At 57.1% G+C, this 19467-nt stretch overlaps 7 protein-coding genes across 7 annotated transcripts in view; 3 read left to right on the forward strand and 4 right to left on the reverse strand.

Annotated features, from left to right (window-relative positions):
• GUITHDRAFT_99235 (hypothetical protein) overlaps positions 1–1912 on the forward strand; it is a gene marked incomplete at both ends in the record, with an annotated part of 6982 nt that extends 5070 nt beyond the window's left edge. The window contains 5 exons of the mRNA XM_005842381.1: positions 14–455; positions 520–625; positions 668–719; positions 786–864; positions 1038–1912. Of these exons, the coding sequence (XP_005842438.1) occupies positions 14–455; positions 520–625; positions 668–719; positions 786–864; positions 1038–1912 (1554 nt within the window). The remainder of the gene's footprint in view (positions 1–13; positions 456–519; positions 626–667; positions 720–785; positions 865–1037) is intronic.
• A 321-nt stretch (positions 1913–2233) lies between these two features.
• Positions 2234–3849, reverse strand: GUITHDRAFT_99236 (hypothetical protein; the record flags this gene model as incomplete). Its single annotated transcript, XM_005842382.1, has 8 exons — positions 2234–2272; positions 2324–2424; positions 2472–2707; positions 2759–2889; positions 2935–2977; positions 3031–3268; positions 3314–3684; positions 3731–3849. 8 exons carry the CDS (start codon positions 3847–3849, stop codon positions 2234–2236), a joined length of 1278 nt encoding a protein of 425 aa, XP_005842439.1.
• Positions 3850–4375: 526 nt separating this feature from the next.
• Positions 4376–5047, forward strand: GUITHDRAFT_99237 (hypothetical protein; the record flags this gene model as incomplete). Its single annotated transcript, XM_005842383.1, has 3 exons — positions 4376–4809; positions 4861–4957; positions 5009–5047. The coding sequence occupies 3 exons, from the start codon at positions 4376–4378 to the stop codon at positions 5045–5047; spliced, it is 570 nt and encodes a 189-aa protein (XP_005842440.1).
• A 321-nt stretch (positions 5048–5368) lies between these two features.
• GUITHDRAFT_99238 (hypothetical protein) lies at positions 5369–11513 on the reverse strand (the record flags this gene model as incomplete). Its single annotated transcript, XM_005842384.1, has 20 exons — positions 5369–6243; positions 6417–6495; positions 6562–6613; positions 6656–6717; positions 6766–8505; positions 8688–8746; positions 8794–8847; positions 9158–9200; positions 9250–9318; positions 9490–9561; positions 9619–9709; positions 9758–9793; positions 9855–9940; positions 9986–10066; positions 10121–10190; positions 10251–10330; positions 10426–10509; positions 10556–10669; positions 10719–11402; positions 11508–11513. 20 exons carry the CDS (start codon positions 11511–11513, stop codon positions 5369–5371), a joined length of 4437 nt encoding a protein of 1478 aa, XP_005842441.1.
• A 454-nt stretch (positions 11514–11967) lies between these two features.
• Positions 11968–13452, reverse strand: GUITHDRAFT_99239 (hypothetical protein; the record flags this gene model as incomplete). Its single annotated transcript, XM_005842385.1, has 5 exons — positions 11968–11993; positions 12057–12225; positions 12292–12340; positions 12704–12784; positions 13091–13452. 5 exons carry the CDS (start codon positions 13450–13452, stop codon positions 11968–11970), a joined length of 687 nt encoding a protein of 228 aa, XP_005842442.1.
• Positions 13453–14402: 950 nt separating this feature from the next.
• On the forward strand, positions 14403–15170 carry GUITHDRAFT_55133 (hypothetical protein; the record flags this gene model as incomplete). The annotated part of the gene is made up of 3 exons (XM_005842386.1): positions 14403–14669; positions 14716–14782; positions 14908–15170. Coding segments are annotated over 3 exons (597 nt in total), but the record flags the coding sequence as incomplete, so codon positions are not given.
• Positions 15171–16208: 1038 nt separating this feature from the next.
• Positions 16209–19033, reverse strand: GUITHDRAFT_83774 (hypothetical protein; the record flags this gene model as incomplete). Its single annotated transcript, XM_005842387.1, has 22 exons — positions 18979–19033; positions 18778–18929; positions 18638–18730; positions 18511–18563; positions 18269–18314; positions 18187–18224; positions 18060–18140; positions 17877–17943; positions 17783–17833; positions 17687–17736; positions 17602–17637; positions 17503–17550; positions 17383–17454; positions 17289–17341; positions 17201–17245; positions 17078–17139; positions 16973–17035; positions 16866–16926; positions 16661–16748; positions 16482–16550; positions 16290–16347; positions 16209–16240 (listed from the first exon to the last, which is right to left on the reverse strand). The coding sequence occupies exons 1-22, from the start codon at positions 19020–19022 to the stop codon at positions 16209–16211; spliced, it is 1362 nt and encodes a 453-aa protein (XP_005842444.1). The 5' UTR covers positions 19023–19033.
• Positions 19034–19467: the final 434 nt, after the last annotated feature.

Below are 19467 nucleotides of genomic sequence, written 5' to 3' on the forward strand. Positions count from 1 at the left end.
CCGCCTGCTGCAGGGTCGTCCCCTCAAGCATCGCATGACCTCTCGCTCGCTCGTCATCGCCGACATCCCCTGGGTGGCTCAGAGCGTCGAGGCATACGTGAGCAAGCTCTTCGCCTGCGCCTATAGCGCCACCAGCCTCAACGTCTACAGCGCCAACCCCTCGGACCACCTCGTGCACAGGATGACCCACCGGGTGGTCAGAGGATGCCTACTGGCTTGCGGCAGACCCGACGGGCGGCTGATCGCCTTGACGTCAGCCGAGGCCTCCGCCTGCCTGTCCGTCAACCAGGCCTCCTCCATCCAGAGCATCGGGTCGACATGCGAGAGCCTGACTATCGGGCACAACCCCTACAAGCTCTCGCTGTCTGCCCATGCTGTCTTCCTCAAGAGCTTCCGCAAGCAGGCGAGCCGCTGCCGCTGCCCCCCTCTCTCTCTCTCTCTTTCTGTCCTCCGGCGTGCATGTCCTCTGCTCTTTGTCGTGCTTCTCCAGCTTTGCTGGCTTGCTGTTGCTCTTTGTAGTCCTTGAGCAGCAGCAGTATCTCATCTCACAGTTGCATCTGCAGTTCATCTGCGAACACGCGCTGCAGCGAGAGTTCGGCAAGGATTTTCTCAACAAGTCTAGCAGGTGAGTCGCGAGGCTTCTGGGCTTGATGTGACACACGAGTAGCGGGGTCATCCTCGGAGCATACTCCAACATCAAGAAGAGGAACATGAGGAGGGTAAGTCCAGCAGCTGTCCAGCAGCCGGCAAGCTGAGAAACGATTTTTTCTTCTTTTGTTTTACAGAGGAAGAAGTCAGTGATAGATGACACGGAAACAACGAAGATGGACGGCACTGTCACATCCTACGTCTCCTTCAATCAAGGTGTTGCCTGCTGCCTCCTGTACACTCTCGTCCTGCTGCTTCTGCTGCTCCTCTTGGATGCTACGTCTTGCGGCTCCTCCCCTCCCCTCGTTTGTTGTCTCCGTCTCCCCTTCCATCCCTCCATCCATCCTCCTCTCCGTCGTCTTGTGGCGGGGCTGACGTTCAAGCAACAGGAGGCAACGACTGCAGCATCTCCATTCGATCCCCCGAGGAGACAGGGCATGGCCTGATGGACGTGAGCGAGCACACTCATGAGCTGGTGGAGCTCATGAACGAGGGGAAGTTGCACCGGAAGAAGTCGAAGAAAGAGATGAAGTCGCTGCTGGGAGAGCTGCACAACAAGAGCATGCGCGTGCAGATGGAGGAGAACTACTACGGGGAGCTGCTGGAGAAGGAGATGGAGGGGACGCCTCTCATGGAGCTCGTCAACTCGCAGACCGTGGCGATGCGGCTGTACGAGTCGAGGATCGCGTCCATGCAGCGCTGCGTCGCGTTCTACGTGATGTTCCATGCTCTCGGCAAGCGAGTGCAAGACTTCTGGCCGTCGGTGTCGCTGGGGTACCTGCGCTACGACATGAGCAGGACTCACTCCATCATGCGCATCGCCACCACCGCCTCCCCGGTGAGCGGCGCGGAGGTCAGAGACATCACTATCGAGCTCGAGCAGAAGCGACGCATCGCGCACTCCCGCACCCTCCTGTCGAGGTACTTGGAGAAGAGGAAGCTGCGGCTGCAGAGGGAGAAGGAGAGGGCGAGGATGGAGGAGGAGACGAGGAAGAAGTTGCTCTCCCGCTTCGACCCGGAGCAGATCTCCATGCTGGGAAAGCTCATGGGCACGCAGCTCAACACGGCAGACCCGAGCATGGTAGTGCTGCAAGCCATCGTTGATGGTAAGAAGCCGGGAGATCTTAAGGATGCAGCGCCGGAGGAGGTGGCGAGCTCGCTTCAGGAACCAGCATCCCCTGACATCCAGCCTGTGGAGGTAGAGGAGGAAGACGAGCGACGGGCTGCCGCAGAGCTGCCCCTGGCGGAGTCAAGCGAAGTATGAGGGAGACGAGAGAGGAGCGAGATTAACAGGAAAGACGTTAGAGAGAATGTGACAGCGAGCACGATCTTGTCATGTCTCACAGTATGATGTCTGTAGCTTCCTTGTAGTCTATTCGTATTACGGCTTCATTGTCTTGATTGCTTGCGGTTGATCCAGCAGAGTCTGACCATCGCTGTCTTAACATGCGTCACTCGCTGCTGTCTCCTACACGCTGATTCCACGACAGGACAAGATCTCCCTTGCCGGGCACAGAGGACATGAGACGAGATTGATTGAAGACGGCATGCAAGCGCTACAGTGACATGCGAGCTGATAACTCTCTCATCCAAGAAGCAGCAGCTTGCAGATCGAGTCCAAGATCTGCAGCACGACACCCTTGAGATCCTCGTACCTCCCACAGCAATCCTTCACCTTGTCGCTCAGCCGGATCATCCCGTCGCACACCACCACCTCCTCCTCCAGCTCGTGCACTCCCGCCTTGTCGAGCACGCACCCCCTCTCCTCTCCGCTGCCTGCAACAGACTAAGGCTTCTCTCCTCACCACGCCTCCTCGTCTCACCTCTGCTGCTGCTGCTGCTCCGCTGTCTCCTCGCCTCCTCGCTCAGCCTGTCGATCATGCCCTCCCTTCGCAGCAGATGCATCAGCGCCACCCGCTCCTGCGCTCCTCTCCCTCCCATCTCCTCCTCCTTCTCGCTCCTCGACGTGCATCTCCAGACATAAGTGACGGCATCCCATGTCGGAAACCTCCCGCGTCCTGTCGCGACTTTCCTGTTATGGTACGAGGGGAACATGGACCTGTGGAGGCGACTCAGCAGGAGAGGAGGACAGCAACATGGGCAGCCGCACCGGTCGAACACAACCCGCCGCACGAATCCAAGTCGAAGCTCCTCCTGCTCCGTCTTGTGCCCTGCTGACTCGGCGAGTTCCGGGAGGTTCCAGTGGCAGAAGGGAGGCTTGGTCTTGTGGGATACGTGGACCTGCTGGATGCATCAGCACCCGAGCAGGAGCCTCCTCGACTTCACCTGACCCCCTTGCCGGGTGATCTTGATGACGGACATGAAGAATCTAAAGCGCAAGGAGCAAGTGAGAGGCTGTCAGGCACAGACGGCAGCTTCTACTTGCTCATCAGATCCTTGTTCTGTTCGATCTCCTCCAGCTGTGCGTCTTTCCCTTCCTTTCCCCCATCCACACAGGGAAAGTTCCACACAACAAGATCGAAACGCAAGTCACTGATCATGTTGCTGTCTTGTTGCCGGCTCTTGCGGCAGCTGCGGGAGATGGAGGAGGAGAGGTCGGTAGCATCCACCTCATGCAGCACGACAGCCCCGCTGGCCTCAAGCTCTCGGATCGTCTTTCCTGTCCTCACGTCAGCATCTCGTCACGCGCTCAAGCAGGTCGCACCAATCTCTTCCTTGCCGTACGCTTCCTCCAAGCTTCTCCGCGACAAGTGTGTCGTAGCCACGAAGCAGCCAGCATGCTCGCTGGCTCGAAGGCGACGCGCCATGCTCATGGAGAAGGTCAGGTCACCGTCGCCTACTGTGAGGATGGAGGACTTGGGGAGGAGAGCAGCTAGGTCGCTGGCAGCAGGAGGCGAGCTTGCTGCTGCTCGCATGCGGATGCATTCTTCGGGCCGACGGTTCGGCCTGAACCGGCTGCCCTGCTCGTGCTTGATGAAAGGCTGCACGACGAGCTTGTACGCGCAAGGAATGCAGCCTGACAAGGTGCAGGCCATGACCTCGGGGTAGCAGAAGAGCCTGTCGTCCTCGCAGCGTCTGGGTATGATGATCAGCCTCGCATGCTGACACACGATTGCGTTACCTGCATGTGAACCTGTAGGATCTGATCTCCTCCTCCTCCTCCTCCTCCACGCGCGCATGCTTCTGCTTCTTCCCTTTCCATTGCTCGCCCTCGTGCTCTCCCTTCCTCTTCCCCTTCATGGTCCCTCTCCCTTTCTCCTTCACCTCTGCCTTCCCCTTGCAGATCTGTCCATTGCCCCCCTCCACCCCGATCCCTTGCTTCCCCAACAGGATCCGCCCCTTCCCCTCTTTCCGAGGCTCTTTTTTCAATCAATCCACCTCCCCTCCCTCCTCCCTCCCCCCGCTGCTTCACGGGGGATCCCGCGACGTCCTCCGCTGGGTGCTGCTGCATCCTAGCCAGGATCGAAGGCAGCAAGGTGAACGCGTCGTCATGCGACATGGTTGCGAGTCATAGAGCAAGAGGAGGCGTCAGGTTCCCACCTTGAAATCCAGCCACCACGAGTTTCATAGCGGGGCATGTTTCATCCTCTCCCTTCACCCTCCTCCTCCGACTTGTCTCCCGCCTTCACCCACTCGACTCCTCGGATCATCCGCTTCCAGTCTCCTCTCCTCCTCTCATCTCTTTGACTCCATCCGCTCCCCTGCTCTCTCCTCAACGAGGAGGAGATCAGATCCTACATGTTTGGGCTGCTGCTACCCCGAGGTCATGGCCTGCACCTTGTCAGGCTGCATTCCTTGCGCGTACAAGCTCGTCGTGCAGCCTTTCATCAAGCACGAGCAGCCGGTTCAGGCCGAACCGTCGGCCCGAAGAATGCATCCGCATGCGAGCAGCATCAAGCTCGCCTCCTGCAGCAAGCTCGCCGCTGCCAGCGACCTAGCTGCTCTCCTCCCCAAGTCCTCCATCCTCACAGTAGGCGACGGTGACCTGACCTTCTCCATCAACAGGACGCGGGAGGTTTCCGACATGGGATGCCGTCACTTATGTCTGGAGATGCACGTCGAGGAGCGAGAAGGAGGAGGAGATGGGAGGGAGAGGAGCGCAGGAGCGGGTGGCGCTGATGCATCTGCTACGAAGGGAGGGCATGATCGACAGGCTGAGCGAGGAGGCGAGGAGACAGCGGAGCAGCAGCAGCAGCAGAGGTGAGACGAGGAGGCGTGGTGAGGAGAGAAGTCTTAGTCTGTTGCAGGCAGCGGAGAGGAGAGGGGGTGCGTGCTCGACAAGGCGGGAGTGCACGAGCTGGAGGAGGAGGTGGTGGTGTGCGACGGGATGATCCGGCTGAGCGACAAGGTGAAGGATTGCTGTGGGAGGTACGAGGATCTCAAGGGTGTCGTGCTGCAGATCTTGGACTCGATCTGCAAGCTGCTGCTTCTTGGATGAGAGAGTTATCAGCTCGCATGTCACTGTAGCGCTTGCATGCCGTCTTCAATCAATCTCGTCTCATGTCCTCTGTGCCCGGCAAGGGAGATCTTGTCCTGTCGTGGAATCAGCGTGTAGGAGACAGCAGCGAGTGACGCATGTTAAGACAGCGATGGTCAGACTCTGCTGGATCAACCGCAAGCAATCAAGACAATGAAGCCGTAATACGAATAGACTACAAGGAAGCTACAGACATCATACTGTGAGACATGACAAGATCGTGCTCGCTGTCACATTCTCTCTAACGTCTTTCCTGTTAATCTCGCTCCTCTCTCGTCTCCCTCATACTTCGCTTGACTCCGCCAGGGGCAGCTCTGCGGCAGCCCGTCGCTCGTCTTCCTCCTCTACCTCCACAGGCTGGATGTCAGGGGATGCTGGTTCCTGAAGCGAGCTCGCCACCTCCTCCGGCGCTGCATCCTTAAGATCTCCCGGCTTCTTACCATCAACGATGGCTTGCAGCACTACCATGCTCGGGTCTGCCGTGTTGAGCTGCGTGCCCATGAGCTTTCCCAGCATGGAGATCTGCTCCGGGTCGAAGTGGGAGAGCAACTTCTTCCTCGTCTCCTCCTCCATCCTCGCTCTCTCCTTCTCCCTCTGCAGCCGCAGCTTCCTCTTCTCCAAGTACCTCGACAGGAGGGTGCGGGAGTGCGCGATGCGTCGCTTCTGCTCGAGCTCTATGGTGATGTCTCTGACCTCCGCGCCGCTCACCGGGGAGGCGGTGGTGGCGATGCGCATGATGGAGTGAGTCCTGCTCATGTCGTAGCGCAGGTACCCCAGCGACACCGACGGCCAGAAGTCTTGCACTCGCTTGCCGAGAGTATGGAACATCACGTAGAACGCGACGCAGCGCTGCATGGACGCGATCCTCGACTCGTACAGCCGCATCGCCACGGTCTGCGAGTTGACGAGCTCCATGAGAGGCGTCCCCTCCATCTCCTTCTCCAGCAGCTCCCCGTAGTAGTTCTCCTCCATCAGCACGCGCATGCTCTTGTTGTGCAGCTCTCCCAGCAGCGACTTCATCTCTTTCTTCGACTTCTTCCGGTGCAACTTCCCCTCGTTCATGAGCTCCACCAGCTCATGAGTGTGCTCGCTCACGTCCATCAGGCCATGCCCTGTCTCCTCGGGGGATCGAATGGAGATGCTGCAGTCGTTGCCTCCTGTTGCTTGTCCGTCAGCCCCGCCACAAGACGACGGAGAGGAGGATGGATGGAGGGATGGAAGGGGAGACGGAGACAACAAACGAGGGGAGGGGAGGAGCCGCAAGACGTAGCATCCAAGAGGAGCAGCAGAAGCAGCAGGACGAGAGTGTACAGGAGGCAGCAGGCAACACCTTGATTGAGGGAGACGTGGGATGTGACAGTGCCGTCCATCTTCGTTGTTTCCGTGTCATCTATCACTGACTTCTTCCTCTGTAAAACAAAAGAAGAAAAAATCGTTTCTCAGCTTGCCGGCTGCTGGACAGCTGCTGGACTTACCCTCCTCATGTTCCTCTTCTTGATGTTGGAGTATGCTCCGAGGATGACCCCGCTACTCGTGTGTCACATCAAGCCCAGAAGCCTCGCGACTCACCTGCTAGACTTGTTGAGAAAATCCTTGCCGAACTCTCGCTGCAGCGCGTGTTCGCAGATGAACTGCAGATGCAACTGTGAGATGAGATACTGCTGCTGCTCAAGGACTACAAAGAGCAACAGCAAGCCAGCAAAGCTGGAGAAGCACGACAAAGAGCAGAGGACATGCACGCCGGAGGACAGAAAGAGAGAGAGAGAGAGAGAGGGGCAGCGGCAGCGGCTCGCCTGCTTGCGGAAGCTCTTGAGGAAGACAGCATGGGCAGACAGCGAGAGCTTGTAGGGGTTGTGCCCGATGGTCAGGCTCTCGCATGTCGACCCGATGCTCTGGATGGAGGAGGCCTGGTTGACGGACAGGCAGGCGGAGGCCTCGGCTGACGTCAAGGCGATCAGCCGCCCGTCGGGTCTGCCGCAAGCCAGTAGGCATCCTCTGACCACCCGGTGGGTCATCCTGTGCACGAGGTGGTCCGAGGGGTTGGCGCTGTAGACGTTGAGGCTGGTGGCGCTATAGGCGCAGGCGAAGAGCTTGCTCACGTATGCCTCGACGCTCTGAGCCACCCAGGGGATGTCGGCGATGACGAGCGAGCGAGAGGTCATGCGATGCTTGAGGGGACGACCCTGCAGCAGGCGGAGGAGGAGGATGGTCCACTGCGGGAGGAAGATGTAGATGAGAGAGTCGAAGACGTTGATGATGTAAGTGGCCCACCACTGCCTTGACCGATCCAGACCGCATGCTCCCGCTATTCCAATAAGCAGGGGATAGCTGCTCACCAGCGTCCCAAGGATGTAGCAGAAGGACAGCATCCACGACATGGGTACTTCAAGCACATGGAGCGACCAGTACCTTCCTCTCTTCTTGAGCTCCTCGGACGTGTACGTCGGGCATGCGATGCCGTTCCTGTCGTACCCGACGATGTCCTCCATCGCCGTGAAGTTCTCGGCATGCAGCTCCTCAAGCACCTTCACGTCCTCTACCGTGTACTTCCCTCCGCTCGCTTCCTCCATGCCGTCAAGCTGCACCTTCTTCATGAGGTAGATGAGCAGCTGGGTCAGCAGCTGGTGGGAGGCAACGACGCTGACGGTGCAGGGCTCAGCTGGGCGGATCCCGACCTCGGTGGAGAAGGTGGAGCACTTGAAGTCCCACATACCGGCCGGGTTGAGCTGCCGCAGCTGCTTGCCTATCTGCGTGTCGCTCTCGGACGCGACGACAAAGATGACTTCGGTGTAGGCGCGGAGGAGGTTGGCGACAGCGAGGGAGCCGAAGGTGCCGCCGCTGTGGCTGACGATGAGGACGATGGTGTTGGTGAGCTTCCAGCTCTCCTCGTTGAACTGATGGCCCGTCTGAGGGACCGCAAACTCCTGACCAAACAGGCCCAGCAGCTTGTTGGAGGAGATGACCCGCACTGAGATGCGCGGAAACACCTGCGCGAGGTCGGACGCGAACTGCTCCGCGACCCACAGAGACACTTCGCAGCCCGTGAGCAGAACGTCGATGGAGCCATCGTGAGTGCCGGCCTCGTACCGCTTGAGCCTCTTGATCAGCTCCCGCGAGAACCACCAGGACGTGACGCAGTTGACGCTGTTGCCCTCGTCCCAGTCTTGCTGGATCTTGTTGAGCACGTATGGGATGTCTGCGATGTCCTTCCCTACTGGGTCTGGGTACACGGGCGGAAGCGGCTTGATCAGCGGGTTGTCGTGGAGGCGCACAAGTCGCTTCTTGAAGATTCCCAGCTTGCCAAGAGTCTCCTGAGACAGCGTGATGGTCAGCTTGTTGTCCATGAGCTGATGCACCGGCAACTCCTCCGTCATGGCAGATCGCGTCGCTTTTCCTGTCCCCCAGTCCACCAGGCAGACCTGCTCTGTCGTCAACGGACAGACGAGCAGGAGGAGGCAAGAAGAGATAGTCTACAGTAGAGTAGTAGGGTAGAGAAGAGGAGGTTGAAGCAAGTAAGAGAGACAAGGGTAAAGCAATAAGGCAGAGGCAGGCGGAATGAAGGAAGCGATCATCAAGCAAAGCAGCAGCAGGTCTCCCGTACCTCGCCTCCCAGGTCGTCCAAGTCAAGACGAACGGCTCCATCATCTTCGTGTCCGGCTCCTGGGCCGGCAGCGTCAGAGAGGAGCAGGAGCAAGAGTTGAGGTTACCTTCGTATCCGCAACGGCTGCACTCATGGACGGCAACGAAGTGCTTCGAGTCTCCTGATCACGAATGAGGATAACAAAATTTCAATGCGACGAAGGAACTGAAGAGGTAGAGGTAGAGGTGAAGGTAGAGGTAGAGGTAGAGGTAGAGGTAGAGGTAGAGGTAGAGGTAGAGGTAGAGATAGAGGTAGAGGTAGAGGTAGAGATAGAGGTAGAGGTAGAGATAGAGGTGAAGGTAGAGGTAGAGGTAGAGGTAGAGGTAGAGGTAGAGGTAGAGGTAGAGATAGAGGTAGAGGTAGATCACAACGTGCATTTTCACCAAGAGCCAAAGCAAAAGGTAGACACAGAGGTTGCTCTGTTCACTCACCCACAAGCGCTGCCTTCACCGCCGCTTGCTCAGACCCCCAAAGCTGTGCTGATGTCAACCCACGCCCACATGTTGTGCTTGACTTCTCTCACCACCACTCCCGAGTTGGGATAGAAGGCTAGAGAAATCGTTTGACCCCTTGCCGCCAACACGATTTGTCGCTGGTTGTGCGGGTCAGAATAGCGACAGAGGACAAGAAGCAAAAGCGAGGTAGAGCTGAGCAGAGAGCGAGGTAGAGCTGAGCAGAGAGCGAGGTAGAGCTAAGTAGAGCATGGCAACGCTGACGGTAGACAAGACAGCAACAGAAAGTCATCACGGCTATTGTGTCTCACATGGGAATCAAGCGAGCAGGAGACGCACAGTCCGAAGGATCCCTTGGCCCGTGACAGGAAGAACCTGGTGGCCTGACCACAATCATCACCTCCCATGCAGAGATCACGCCACCAACATCCGTAACACACCTGGAACAGATCTTGGTCGAAGAACGCATCTACAGCTGTGTTGACAAGGCGATTCACATCTCCGCTCTCTGCATTCAGTCCCAGAATCTGTCTACGATATCAATACTGACAACATCGCAGCCTGACGACCTTCTTTGACCCGAACGCCTCGACGAGGTTTGACTTGACCTCCTGCCTGCAAGACAACCAACATCATGGCAATGAACAGGCAATCACTACCAGATCTCATCGCTCACCTCAAGATCCTTCGATCCATCTTTGCAGTTTGGACAGTCTTCTGAAAGACATCATCGGCGATTCTCGCCAGAGAGACGAAAGCTTCCTACACGCCAACGATTATTTGATTCAAACAGCCTACACGCCTGACCTTGGGAGGGACTTCATACTTGAGAGATGTGCGTTCAGGGCCGAACAGAAAGCCGAACCGAAGGGAATGAAACCAGAGCCCCTGACTCGCGAGTCAGCAGCTCCTCGGCCCCAGCAGGGTGCCGCATCACTCCACCTGCGTCCTCATCACGTCCATGACTCCCGCGACTCCCGCGCTGTCAACGGTCGACGGGCACGGGTGATAGCTAGAGGCCATCGTCATGCGCTATCCTGCCACCAGCCATACCTACTTGACTCGGGCCAACCACTCCATGATGTCCTCCAGAGGGTACGTCGAGCCTCCCAGCTCGAGAGCATCGAAGTCTCCATTGTGACAGATGTAGACCTGAGAAAATCTCAAGACGTCAAAGCGATCGCATTCACCACATCACATGAGACGTCGGTATCATCACATCACATGAGATGTCGATCAGTTGTTACCTCAACATTCTTCGTCGTCTTCATCCATGACGTCTTGTCCTCCCAGAAGGTGTAGTCCGCGGCTGGCGTCCATTGATGTGGGTGCTGCATCGGAGGATCAGCAGCAGGAGCAACACATCCACGTCCTTACCGTTCCATCAAGAGAAGCTTTCGATGACGTCGCAAACCTCGTGTGCCCCGCATACACTCGAACGTCGTCGCGGAGCCCGTAGCGGAGGCTTGCCCAGAGCTGGTCGTGCCACAACTATCGCAGGCGGTGAGGGACAACAGCAAGCAGTGGACAGGAGGGGAACCTTGGAAGTGACGAGCTCAGATAGATCTGTTCGCTTGCCGTTGACTACTCGACTTCTGATTCCCTTGAGCCCATCCTTCTTCGGCACATAGGTGACAATCCCTCCAGACTGCGCGCCTCGCATCATGGTGATTCGAACCATGGTCTTGAGGAAAGAGTACACTTGTCCTCTCTTCTCCTTGTCGAATATGATGATTCCAAAGTTCCCACAGTGAAAAACTTCATCGCTTGCTGACCCGTGATGTATGCCAAGCAGGTCGGAGCACAACGAGTCAATCAAGGTAAAGAAAGCTGCTATCTTGCAAGATCCGCTGAAGCCCCTCGCGCAGACGACCAAAGTCACCGCCATGCTTCCTATCCATCCTGCATGACGTATGAGAGTTGACCGCCATCCCTCAGCCCCCTTGATTGTCACGCGCTGATGCAGCAAGGCGTCCACAAAGTTGCTAATTCGCAGAGAGCGGTGGGCAAGGCCGACGAGAGCAGCAGCAAGCAGATGAAATGCCTCGTGCAGAGCAAGAAAAAGAGTGTAAAAGGAGGAGAAAGATATCATCTCTCCCAACAGAGTGCACAGTCGGTGATATGCTGTCTGCCCATGGACATTCTCCTTGGTAAAATCGTCGAACAAGAAGCTTTCCGGAGCCTTGGGAGCTGTGGAGCTCGAGTGGAAATAGCTCTGGAAGGCCTGAAATGTGAACGAGGAATGAGATACGAGGAGGAGAGCGTGAGAGATCAGCAGGAGCAGCAGAGCCGCCGCGTGCTGCTGCCATCGCAAGGCTCTCCGCGTTACCGCCATTGCCTGGGGAAAAGATTCTTCAAGTGGGAGGGCCCGATAAGGCCATAAAGGTGCCATATACTTACTACGGTAGGTACCGGTAGGTATTGTAGGGCGGTAGAGTCGCAATCTCATGGCTGTTGGAGTTCGGGAGGGGTTGTGTGAAGGGGGAGAGACGGTAGGGTCATCAAAAGTTAACCAGTGCACGAGAAGAGGTAGAGCAGGTACGTATCGTATACTACCGAAGTTACCGTACTGTAGATACGTACTAGAAGTTAAGTCAAAAATCAGTCATGGCCCACTGCCATGTCACCGCTCCGGGGCCCGCCGGCAAAGAACTTCGAAGCAACTACGGGACTAAGTCACTGATACTCCTGCAGGATGACGCGTTGCGCTTTCTGTGGCAGCTGAAACGGCAGCGTTGAGATGTCTCAGGTGATGCAACTTGTAAACACATCCGGTCCAGGATCTTCCGTCAGCTCAAGGCTTCCCTGTGCTTCCCTGTCAAGTAAGCCAGCACGCCAAGTTGTGAGTTTAGCAGAAGACGATGTAGTTTTTTAGCACCATTGACTGTTCGTTGCACATCCTCTCGAGGAAGGGCAGGGAAGAGAATGCTCGAGAAGATCCTCTTGTGCTGTCTACGCTTTCTAAGAATCGCTAGCCATGATGACGTTGAGTTGCCCCTAAGTTGCTGCGAATCTTCCTTGAGTTCAGCAGAGATGAGCTCTAGGTCCTGCAGGAGCAAGGTGTGTTTGACTTCGTCATCTTTCTAGTACCTCCTCCCGCTTCTGAGAAGAACCCTGGTTGGGAGGAGGATGACCCATTTGGCCCTTTCGAAGGAGGTGTCTCTGAACATCAAAGGATCGAAGGAAGAGTGATTAGTGAAGCTTTAGCGAAACATTTCACGCTTGAGCTCGATGCTCCAGATCGTTACGACTATGGACCGAAGGAAAGAAAAGAAGGAGAGCGACTTAAGTGTTGGTTCAGAGATGAGGAGAAGCAACCCTTGGAGCTCTCATGCTCAAGAAGCGAGGAAGCCAAAAGATGAAAGGATGGTGAAGCAGCAGGAGAAAAAGTGTAATGAGGTTGGAATTGTACTGGATGAAGTCATGAGGATGTTTCCTTCAGTGCCTGCTGCGGAGGAGGGGGAGCGGAGGCTGGAGATGAAGGAGCTGATGAAGCTCCATCGTCTGTCTCCTCGTCCTCCAAACCTTCTTGATATCTGATCCTTGGCGATCTCGAGAGGCACATCAACAGCCTTGGCGAAGATCTCCCACTCTGCTCTCGCAGCCCTGGAGAAGAACTCGGGTGAGCACGTGAACGTGCAGGGTGCGGGAGCGGAGGGTCTGGGAGAGGAGGATCGAGAAGGAGTAGACGGAAAGGAGGAGGGAGAGGGAAGGAGCGAGAAGAGGGAAGGAGAAGAGAGAGGGAGGAGAGGGAGGGAGAAGAGGGAGAAGAGAGAGATGGCCAAGGCAAGGGAGGGAGACGAGAGGAAGGAAGGGGATGAGGAACAAGTCCGTGTGGGGGGAGCTACTTGCCCGTCGTGTCTGCTCGCGTTCGCTGCCGAGAAGTTCCCGCTGAGGATGTCAAGCCGTGACCGATGATCGCTCAGGATCTTGGTCTCCCCGGACTTCTGCTCGTTCTCCAGGTCAAACTGCAGCGCGTCCAGACGGACACAGGCAAAGTTGGTGAGCGCCTTAGGCAGTCGGAGAGCGGCTGGGGACGTCTGCTCGCCTGCCCTTGGGGAGGAGGTGACTTCAGTCCACTCCTCCTGCTGGGGATCGTAGCGCTCGATGGAGGAGTCGACTCCATCCCTGGTCCGACCGCCGAGGGCGAGGATGCAACCATGATCCGGCAGCGCCATGAGCTTGTGGTTGGCGCGAGCTCGCGACATCCTCCTCGCAGAGCTCCAGCGGGGGGGGAAGGTGGAGGGGTCGAAGGCCTCGACTGTGTCCTCCATGTCGGGCGTGTAGGAGTAGCCGCCTGAATGGCAATGAGCAAGACCATCTCCTTGGACGTTCGTTCATGCTGCCTGGCCCTGAAGACGAGTCCGCCCATGCGCCAGGTTGAGATCGGAGAGAGAGGAGGAGAGGAGAGGGCAAGCGGAGAGGGGAAGACAAGGATGCGGGGATGTAGGGGGATGGGGGGGAGGAAAGGAGGGCCTGGATCCGCCCCTTGAAATAATTTCAATTTCACCCTCTCCCGTGTGCTCCCCCTTCGCTTCTCCCCTCGCGACCCTCGTCTCCTCGCTTCTCGCCCGCCTTCCATTCTTCGACCCCTGGGCCTCCAGTCTACTCTTCTCCTCTCAACGTTGCCACTACTCTCACTCCCCCTCTTCCCCTCCTCGCATCCTCGCATCCCTGCCTTGTCCTCTCCTCTCCTGCACTCACTCCGCTCTCAACATGGAGCATGGCGCATCGCGTCTCCTGGGACAAGCAGCATGAGAGCATGTCCGTGCCCATTGGGAGGGTCTTGCTCATCGCCATCTTGTGCGAGTGTCTGTGGGAATCTTTGCATGGAAGCCATGTCGCGCCGCTTCCTCCGGCCAAGAACATGGAGGGAGAGAAGAGGACAAGGAGGCCCAGGGCTGCGAGCGGCAAGCAGAGACAGACGGAGGTTCACGAGGGCTCTATCGTCATACTGGGAGGGAGGGGGTCAGAGGACAACTGCCCGTCATCTGGTGTGTTCGCTCTGGACCTCGTGTCGAGGACGTGGGCCAAGCTTCCGTCCATGAAGGCTTGTCGGTCGAGCTCCGAGTGCGTCATGCTGGGAGACTCGCTCCTCGTGTGCGGCGGCTTCGACTTTGACGTGCTCTTTACTGTCGAGTCCCTCAGATTCAAGCACTCCTTCCTCTACACCAAGGATGAAGCCTCCTCCTCCCGCCCTCCTCTGGGGCTGCTGATACCTGATAAGTCATGGACGGACTGCCCGGACATGGAGGAGACGCGCACCAAGTTCGGCGTGTGCAGCTTGAACGGTCTGCTGTGGATCGTGGGAGGGTTGGACTCAGAGGGAGAGATTCTGAGATCTGTGGAAGTCTTTGACCCTAAGGATCGCGTGTGGGTGCGAGGAGCGGCAAGCATGATGTACGCGCGGCAGAATCATGCAGTCGCTGTGCTCAACGGGAGGATCTACGCCATGGGAGGCACCTTGGAGGACGGGATGCCGACGGCTAGCGTGCGAGTCGCTCCTTCCCGCTGCTGCCGTGCTGATGTCACCTTAGGTTGAGAGTTACGACCCGGAGAGCAACACATGGAGGTTGGAAGCTCAGATGCTGCGGCCGCGAGAAGGTTTCTGCTCCTGCTTGACACTCTCTTCCTTCCTCACTCCCTTACTTTTACTCTTCCCCACTCTCCCTCCTCCCCTCCCTCCTTCCACTTGCCCTTCATGCCTGTCTGGTTGACTTGCCTGGAAGCGTTTGCTGCAGCAGTCTTCGAGCACTGCATCTTCATTTCAGGCGGCTACTCCTACACGCCCGACATGGAGGACACAGTCGAGGCCTTCGACCCCTCCACCTTCCCCCCCCGCTGGAGCTCTGCGAGGAGGATGTCGCGAGCTCGCGCCAACCACAAGCTCATGGCGCTGCCGGATCATGGTTGCATCCTCGCCCTCGGCGGTCAGACCAGGGATGGAGTCGACTCCTCCATCGAGCGCTACGATCCCCAGCAGGAGGAGTGGACTGAAGTCACCTCCTCCCCAAGGGCAGGCGAGCAGACGTCCCCAGCTGCTCTCCGACTGCCTAAGGCGCTCACCAACTTTGCCTGTGTCCGTCTGGACGCGCTGCAGTTTGACCTGGAGAACGAGCAGAAGTCCGGGGAGACCAAGATCCTGAGCGATCATCGGTCACGGCTTGACATCCTCAGCGGGAACTTCTCGGCAGCGAACGCGAGCAGACACGACGGGCAAGTAGCTCCCCCCACACGGACTTGTTCCTCATCCCCTTCCTTCCTCTCGTCTCCCTCCCTTGCCTTGGCCATCTCTCTCTTCTCGCTCTTCTCCCTCCCTCTCCTCCCTCTCTCTTCTCCTTCCCTCTTCTCGCTCCTTCCCTCTCCCTCCTCCTTTCCGTCTGCTCCTTCTCGATCCTCCTCTCCCAGACCCTCCGCTCCCGCACCCTGCACGTTCACGTGCTCACCCGAGTTCTTCTCCAGGGCTGCGAGAGCAGAGTGGGAGATCTTCGCCAAGGCTGTTGATGTGACGGGGTTATGAGCCTCTGCCCTCCTCTCACCCTCCTCTCAGGATCACTACGGCGACAAGATCACCAAGATGATAGACGAGTGCGAGGTCCCCGTCCTTCCCGTGCGTCCTCCTCCCTCTTGTGCCTCTTCCGCTGACCTTGGGCCCCCTCTGCTCTGCCACATCTCAGGACGAGCTGCGAGAGCTGGGTGGGTCTCGAAACTAGATGGCGCTGGCTGACTTGTCTGCAGTGGACGAGGATGACGCGGCGACGAGGAAGGAGCTCGTCATCAACGCGACAGAAGATCTGGTCGGCATCGCGCTCAAGGTGAGCCGGGTAGACATGCTTGCTCCTGCTAACCTCCCGCAGGGCGACAAGAAGCTGGAGGAGGAGCTGGACAGCGAGCTGGAGCTGGAGCTGCAGAAGCTGAGGAACAGCTCGTTGATATCCAAGGCGAAGAGGAGCGGAGGGCCGAGAGGAAGGCGAGGAAGAGGTTCATTCAAGAAGTTACAATGAAAGCGATACTCCTTTCCTTCTAGAGCTCAAACCCGCGAGCGCATCGTGACAAACTCCTCTGCCACGCCATCAATCAGGATCCGCCCCTGTGCCCAGCTGACTCTCACCTGCAGCGGTTGGATGGACACCGATGGTGGAGTCAAAGTGGGCCTTGGTCACCCCCGCCTGCTTGCCATCAAACAAGAGCCCTGACCGCCCTCATCCCCTCGCTTCCTTCCATCTTCCCATCTCGCCTGCTCCCCTTCTCCCTCTTCCTCTCCCAGCGTCTCGCGCGGTCTTGCTGCCCTTCTGTTTCTCACCTTGAGCGCTACTCCTACCAGCTGGATGACTTCCCCAGCAGCATCTCCGCACATGTGGACGGCGAGGACCTTTAAGAGTAAGTGAGCGCAAGAGACGACGACGAGAAGGAGGAGGAAGGAGGGGACGAGGACGAGGACGAGGACGAGGACGAGGACGAGGACGAGGACGAGGAGGTCACCTTGTCGGTCTCAGGATGGACGATGAGCTTCATGAGAGTCTTTTCGTCTCTCTGCGTGAGAGTATGCTTCATGCCCCGGAAGCTTGTCCTGCGACCTTCGTTATCTTCCTCCTCCTCCTCCTCCTCCTCCTCCTCCTCCTCCTCCTCCTCCCTAGCGTCATCATCATCCCCATCACCCTCGTCATTGTCATCTTCATCATCGCACCTGTAGATGTGCACGTCTCCGTATCGCTTCCTGCACTCTTCCTCCGTTGGGCCCACCGTTCCTACTAACAGTCAAGGAAGGCCAGGAGAGCAGCAGGAGGCAGCAACCGAGCGGAGGGTTGGAGAAGACGGCGGTTGGGATGTCCGAGTAGTCAGTCTTCCTCGGCTTGCCTGCCGCTCAGCTTAGCAGCAAGTGGAGCAGCGCAAGAGTACCTCCGAAGAGCGTGTCCGCAAGGCAGTGACCCTCCGCGAGGGCGACGGGGGTCAGCTGAATTCTGCACAAGAAATGAGAGGATGCGGAGGGGGGAGGAGAGGAAGAGAAGAGGAGGAGAGAACCTGTCGATAACATCTCCAATAGCATAGATGTTGTCGACAGAAGTCCTGAATGGCGAGTAAGCGGAAAGCAAGCAGATGCTCCTTCTACTTCAGCGCTTCGTCGACGATGATCGCACCGCTCTCGTCAAGGTTGATGCCAGCCTGAGGGTGTTGAGCCCGCAGACAATTGTTTATCAGTTTACCTTTTCGCATCCCAACCCAACAGTCTTCGGCTTCCTGCCTGTTGCGAACATAACGATGTCGTACTCGTGCGTCTGCCACGTTTCTCAGCTTCTAACAGATGGAGCAGGTCAAACATTCACCGAGCCATCCGTGAAGGTGGCCATGATGCCGGTCCCAGTCTTCTCCAGCTGTTCCCGACGTCAGTCGTCGCCGTGTTTGCAACCAGTAAGGAAAAGGACCTTGTCGATGTTCATGTTGAACAAAACTTTGATACCCTGCCGCGAGTCTCATCGCCGGCTGACATGCCGTCACATCGCAGCCAACCTGCTTGTCGTACTCCGACTTGAGGTGCGTCCTGAGATCATCGTCGAAACCTGAGAGCACCTTCAAAGCCTCATCCTCTCGCCGTCCACTCCCTACCTCGCAGCCAGAGCTCGCTCCTGTACAGCAGCGTGACGTCACTTCCATAACCTGCGGCAGATAAGCCCCAGTCCTCCTGCTATTGTCTACACACCATGAAATATTCCTGCGAACTCAACAGCGATGTATCCTCCCCCGACAATGCAGACACGCTTAGGAAGCTGCACAGAGACAAAAGCAAGTTAGGTTCAAGGAACGAAGAGCGTAGCACAATATCAGGATGATCGAGGAAGAAAAAGGAGAGCAGAGGACGGCAGAGCGAGGATGTTGGGATCACCTCAGGAAGGTAGAAGGCCTCGTTAGAGGTGATGGCGAGCTCGCGTCCGGGGATCTCTGGGACGAAGGGCCAGCCTCCGACCTAGAGGGCGATGAGAAGGAAGGGCAGGACAAGAGTCTGATCTTACCGCTACCGTGATAATCTTGGCGGTGTAAAGCTTCTCTCCTGCTTCAAGGATGAGATCGCAGCATCTCAAGGAGAGCGCAGACCTTCTGCTGACGTGACTTTGACGGTGTGCGCATCCACAAAAGAGGCCTGGAAAATGAGATGATGATGGCAAGCCCGAGAAGAAGGACAATAGAAGAAGGGATGTGGGATGTAAATGACGTGTTGTGTGTTGCGAGGCAGGGGGAAGGGAAGAAAAAGGTTTTGGGGGGGGGGAAGGGGGTTAGGGAAGAAGGAAGAAAGGCGTGGGGGAATAGGGGATGAGGTAGAGGATTAATTTCTTTACCCTTCCACGGAGGATGGTCACACCAGCGTTTGTCAACAGCCTCTCATAGATTCCTGCAAGTGTATGAGGGTTGAGGACGAGGAGAGTAGTCAGGGGTTGAGGAGGTGGAGAAGAGTCAGAGGCTGACCGTTGAGCCGCAAGATCTCTTTGTTCTTGTTCTCGATGAATCTCGACCACTGCACTGTCGGTTTCTGTACGTCCCATCCGTACGCGTGAGCATCTGACGGCTCTTTCAGTTGCTCCTCCATGCACAGATGACCGACATACCTTCGCAGTCGTGTGAGAAGTGAGCTCCGTACGTCATCAACTTCTTGGGAACGCATCCCACATTAACGCAGGTGCCTCCAAGAGCTGAATCCTCCGCTACCGCAACCTTGGCGCCATGCGAGGCTGCGATGCGCGAAGTGCGAACTCCTCCGCTGCATGCCGGTGTGTAAGGCCGGGGCACAGAAGTGCGAGCAGACTCACCTTCCCGCACCAATCACAAAGTAATCGAAGTCATACTGGGACATCTGAACAGCCTGAGAAGATGTGTCAAGGTAAGATACAGGAAATGTCACGTGACGCAATGAGATGTGCAAAAGCAGCATTGGTGTTTGAAACTGACAAGAGGAGAGAGCAGACGATCCTTCCACAGAGATCAAAACTGGGTGTACTGAAAAAGATGTTCCAAAATCGAAAGTCTGTGCGTCTTTGTGAGATTTATGCCTTCCTCGCCTTGTCGTGACTGTGGTTGTGACAAAACCCTGCTGCTGTCGCACACGCCTAAATGTTCGGCTCTCTTCTTCTCCTCTCTTCTAAGTTCTACTTTATGTGTTTTCCTTCCTCCTCATAAGCCATGCAGGTTTTCTGCTTGTGCGTTCCGTTGTCTTCCTCCTCCGCCTCTCATCCGCATGTTATCCTACTCTTCCTGCCTCGCTTCGTTCATTGCGTTTCAAGACCTCCCCTACCCCTCCC

Source organism: Guillardia theta (genome assembly GCF_000315625.1).
Source record: "Guillardia theta CCMP2712 unplaced genomic scaffold GUITHscaffold_1, whole genome shotgun sequence".
NCBI lineage: Eukaryota > Cryptophyceae > Pyrenomonadales > Geminigeraceae > Guillardia > Guillardia theta.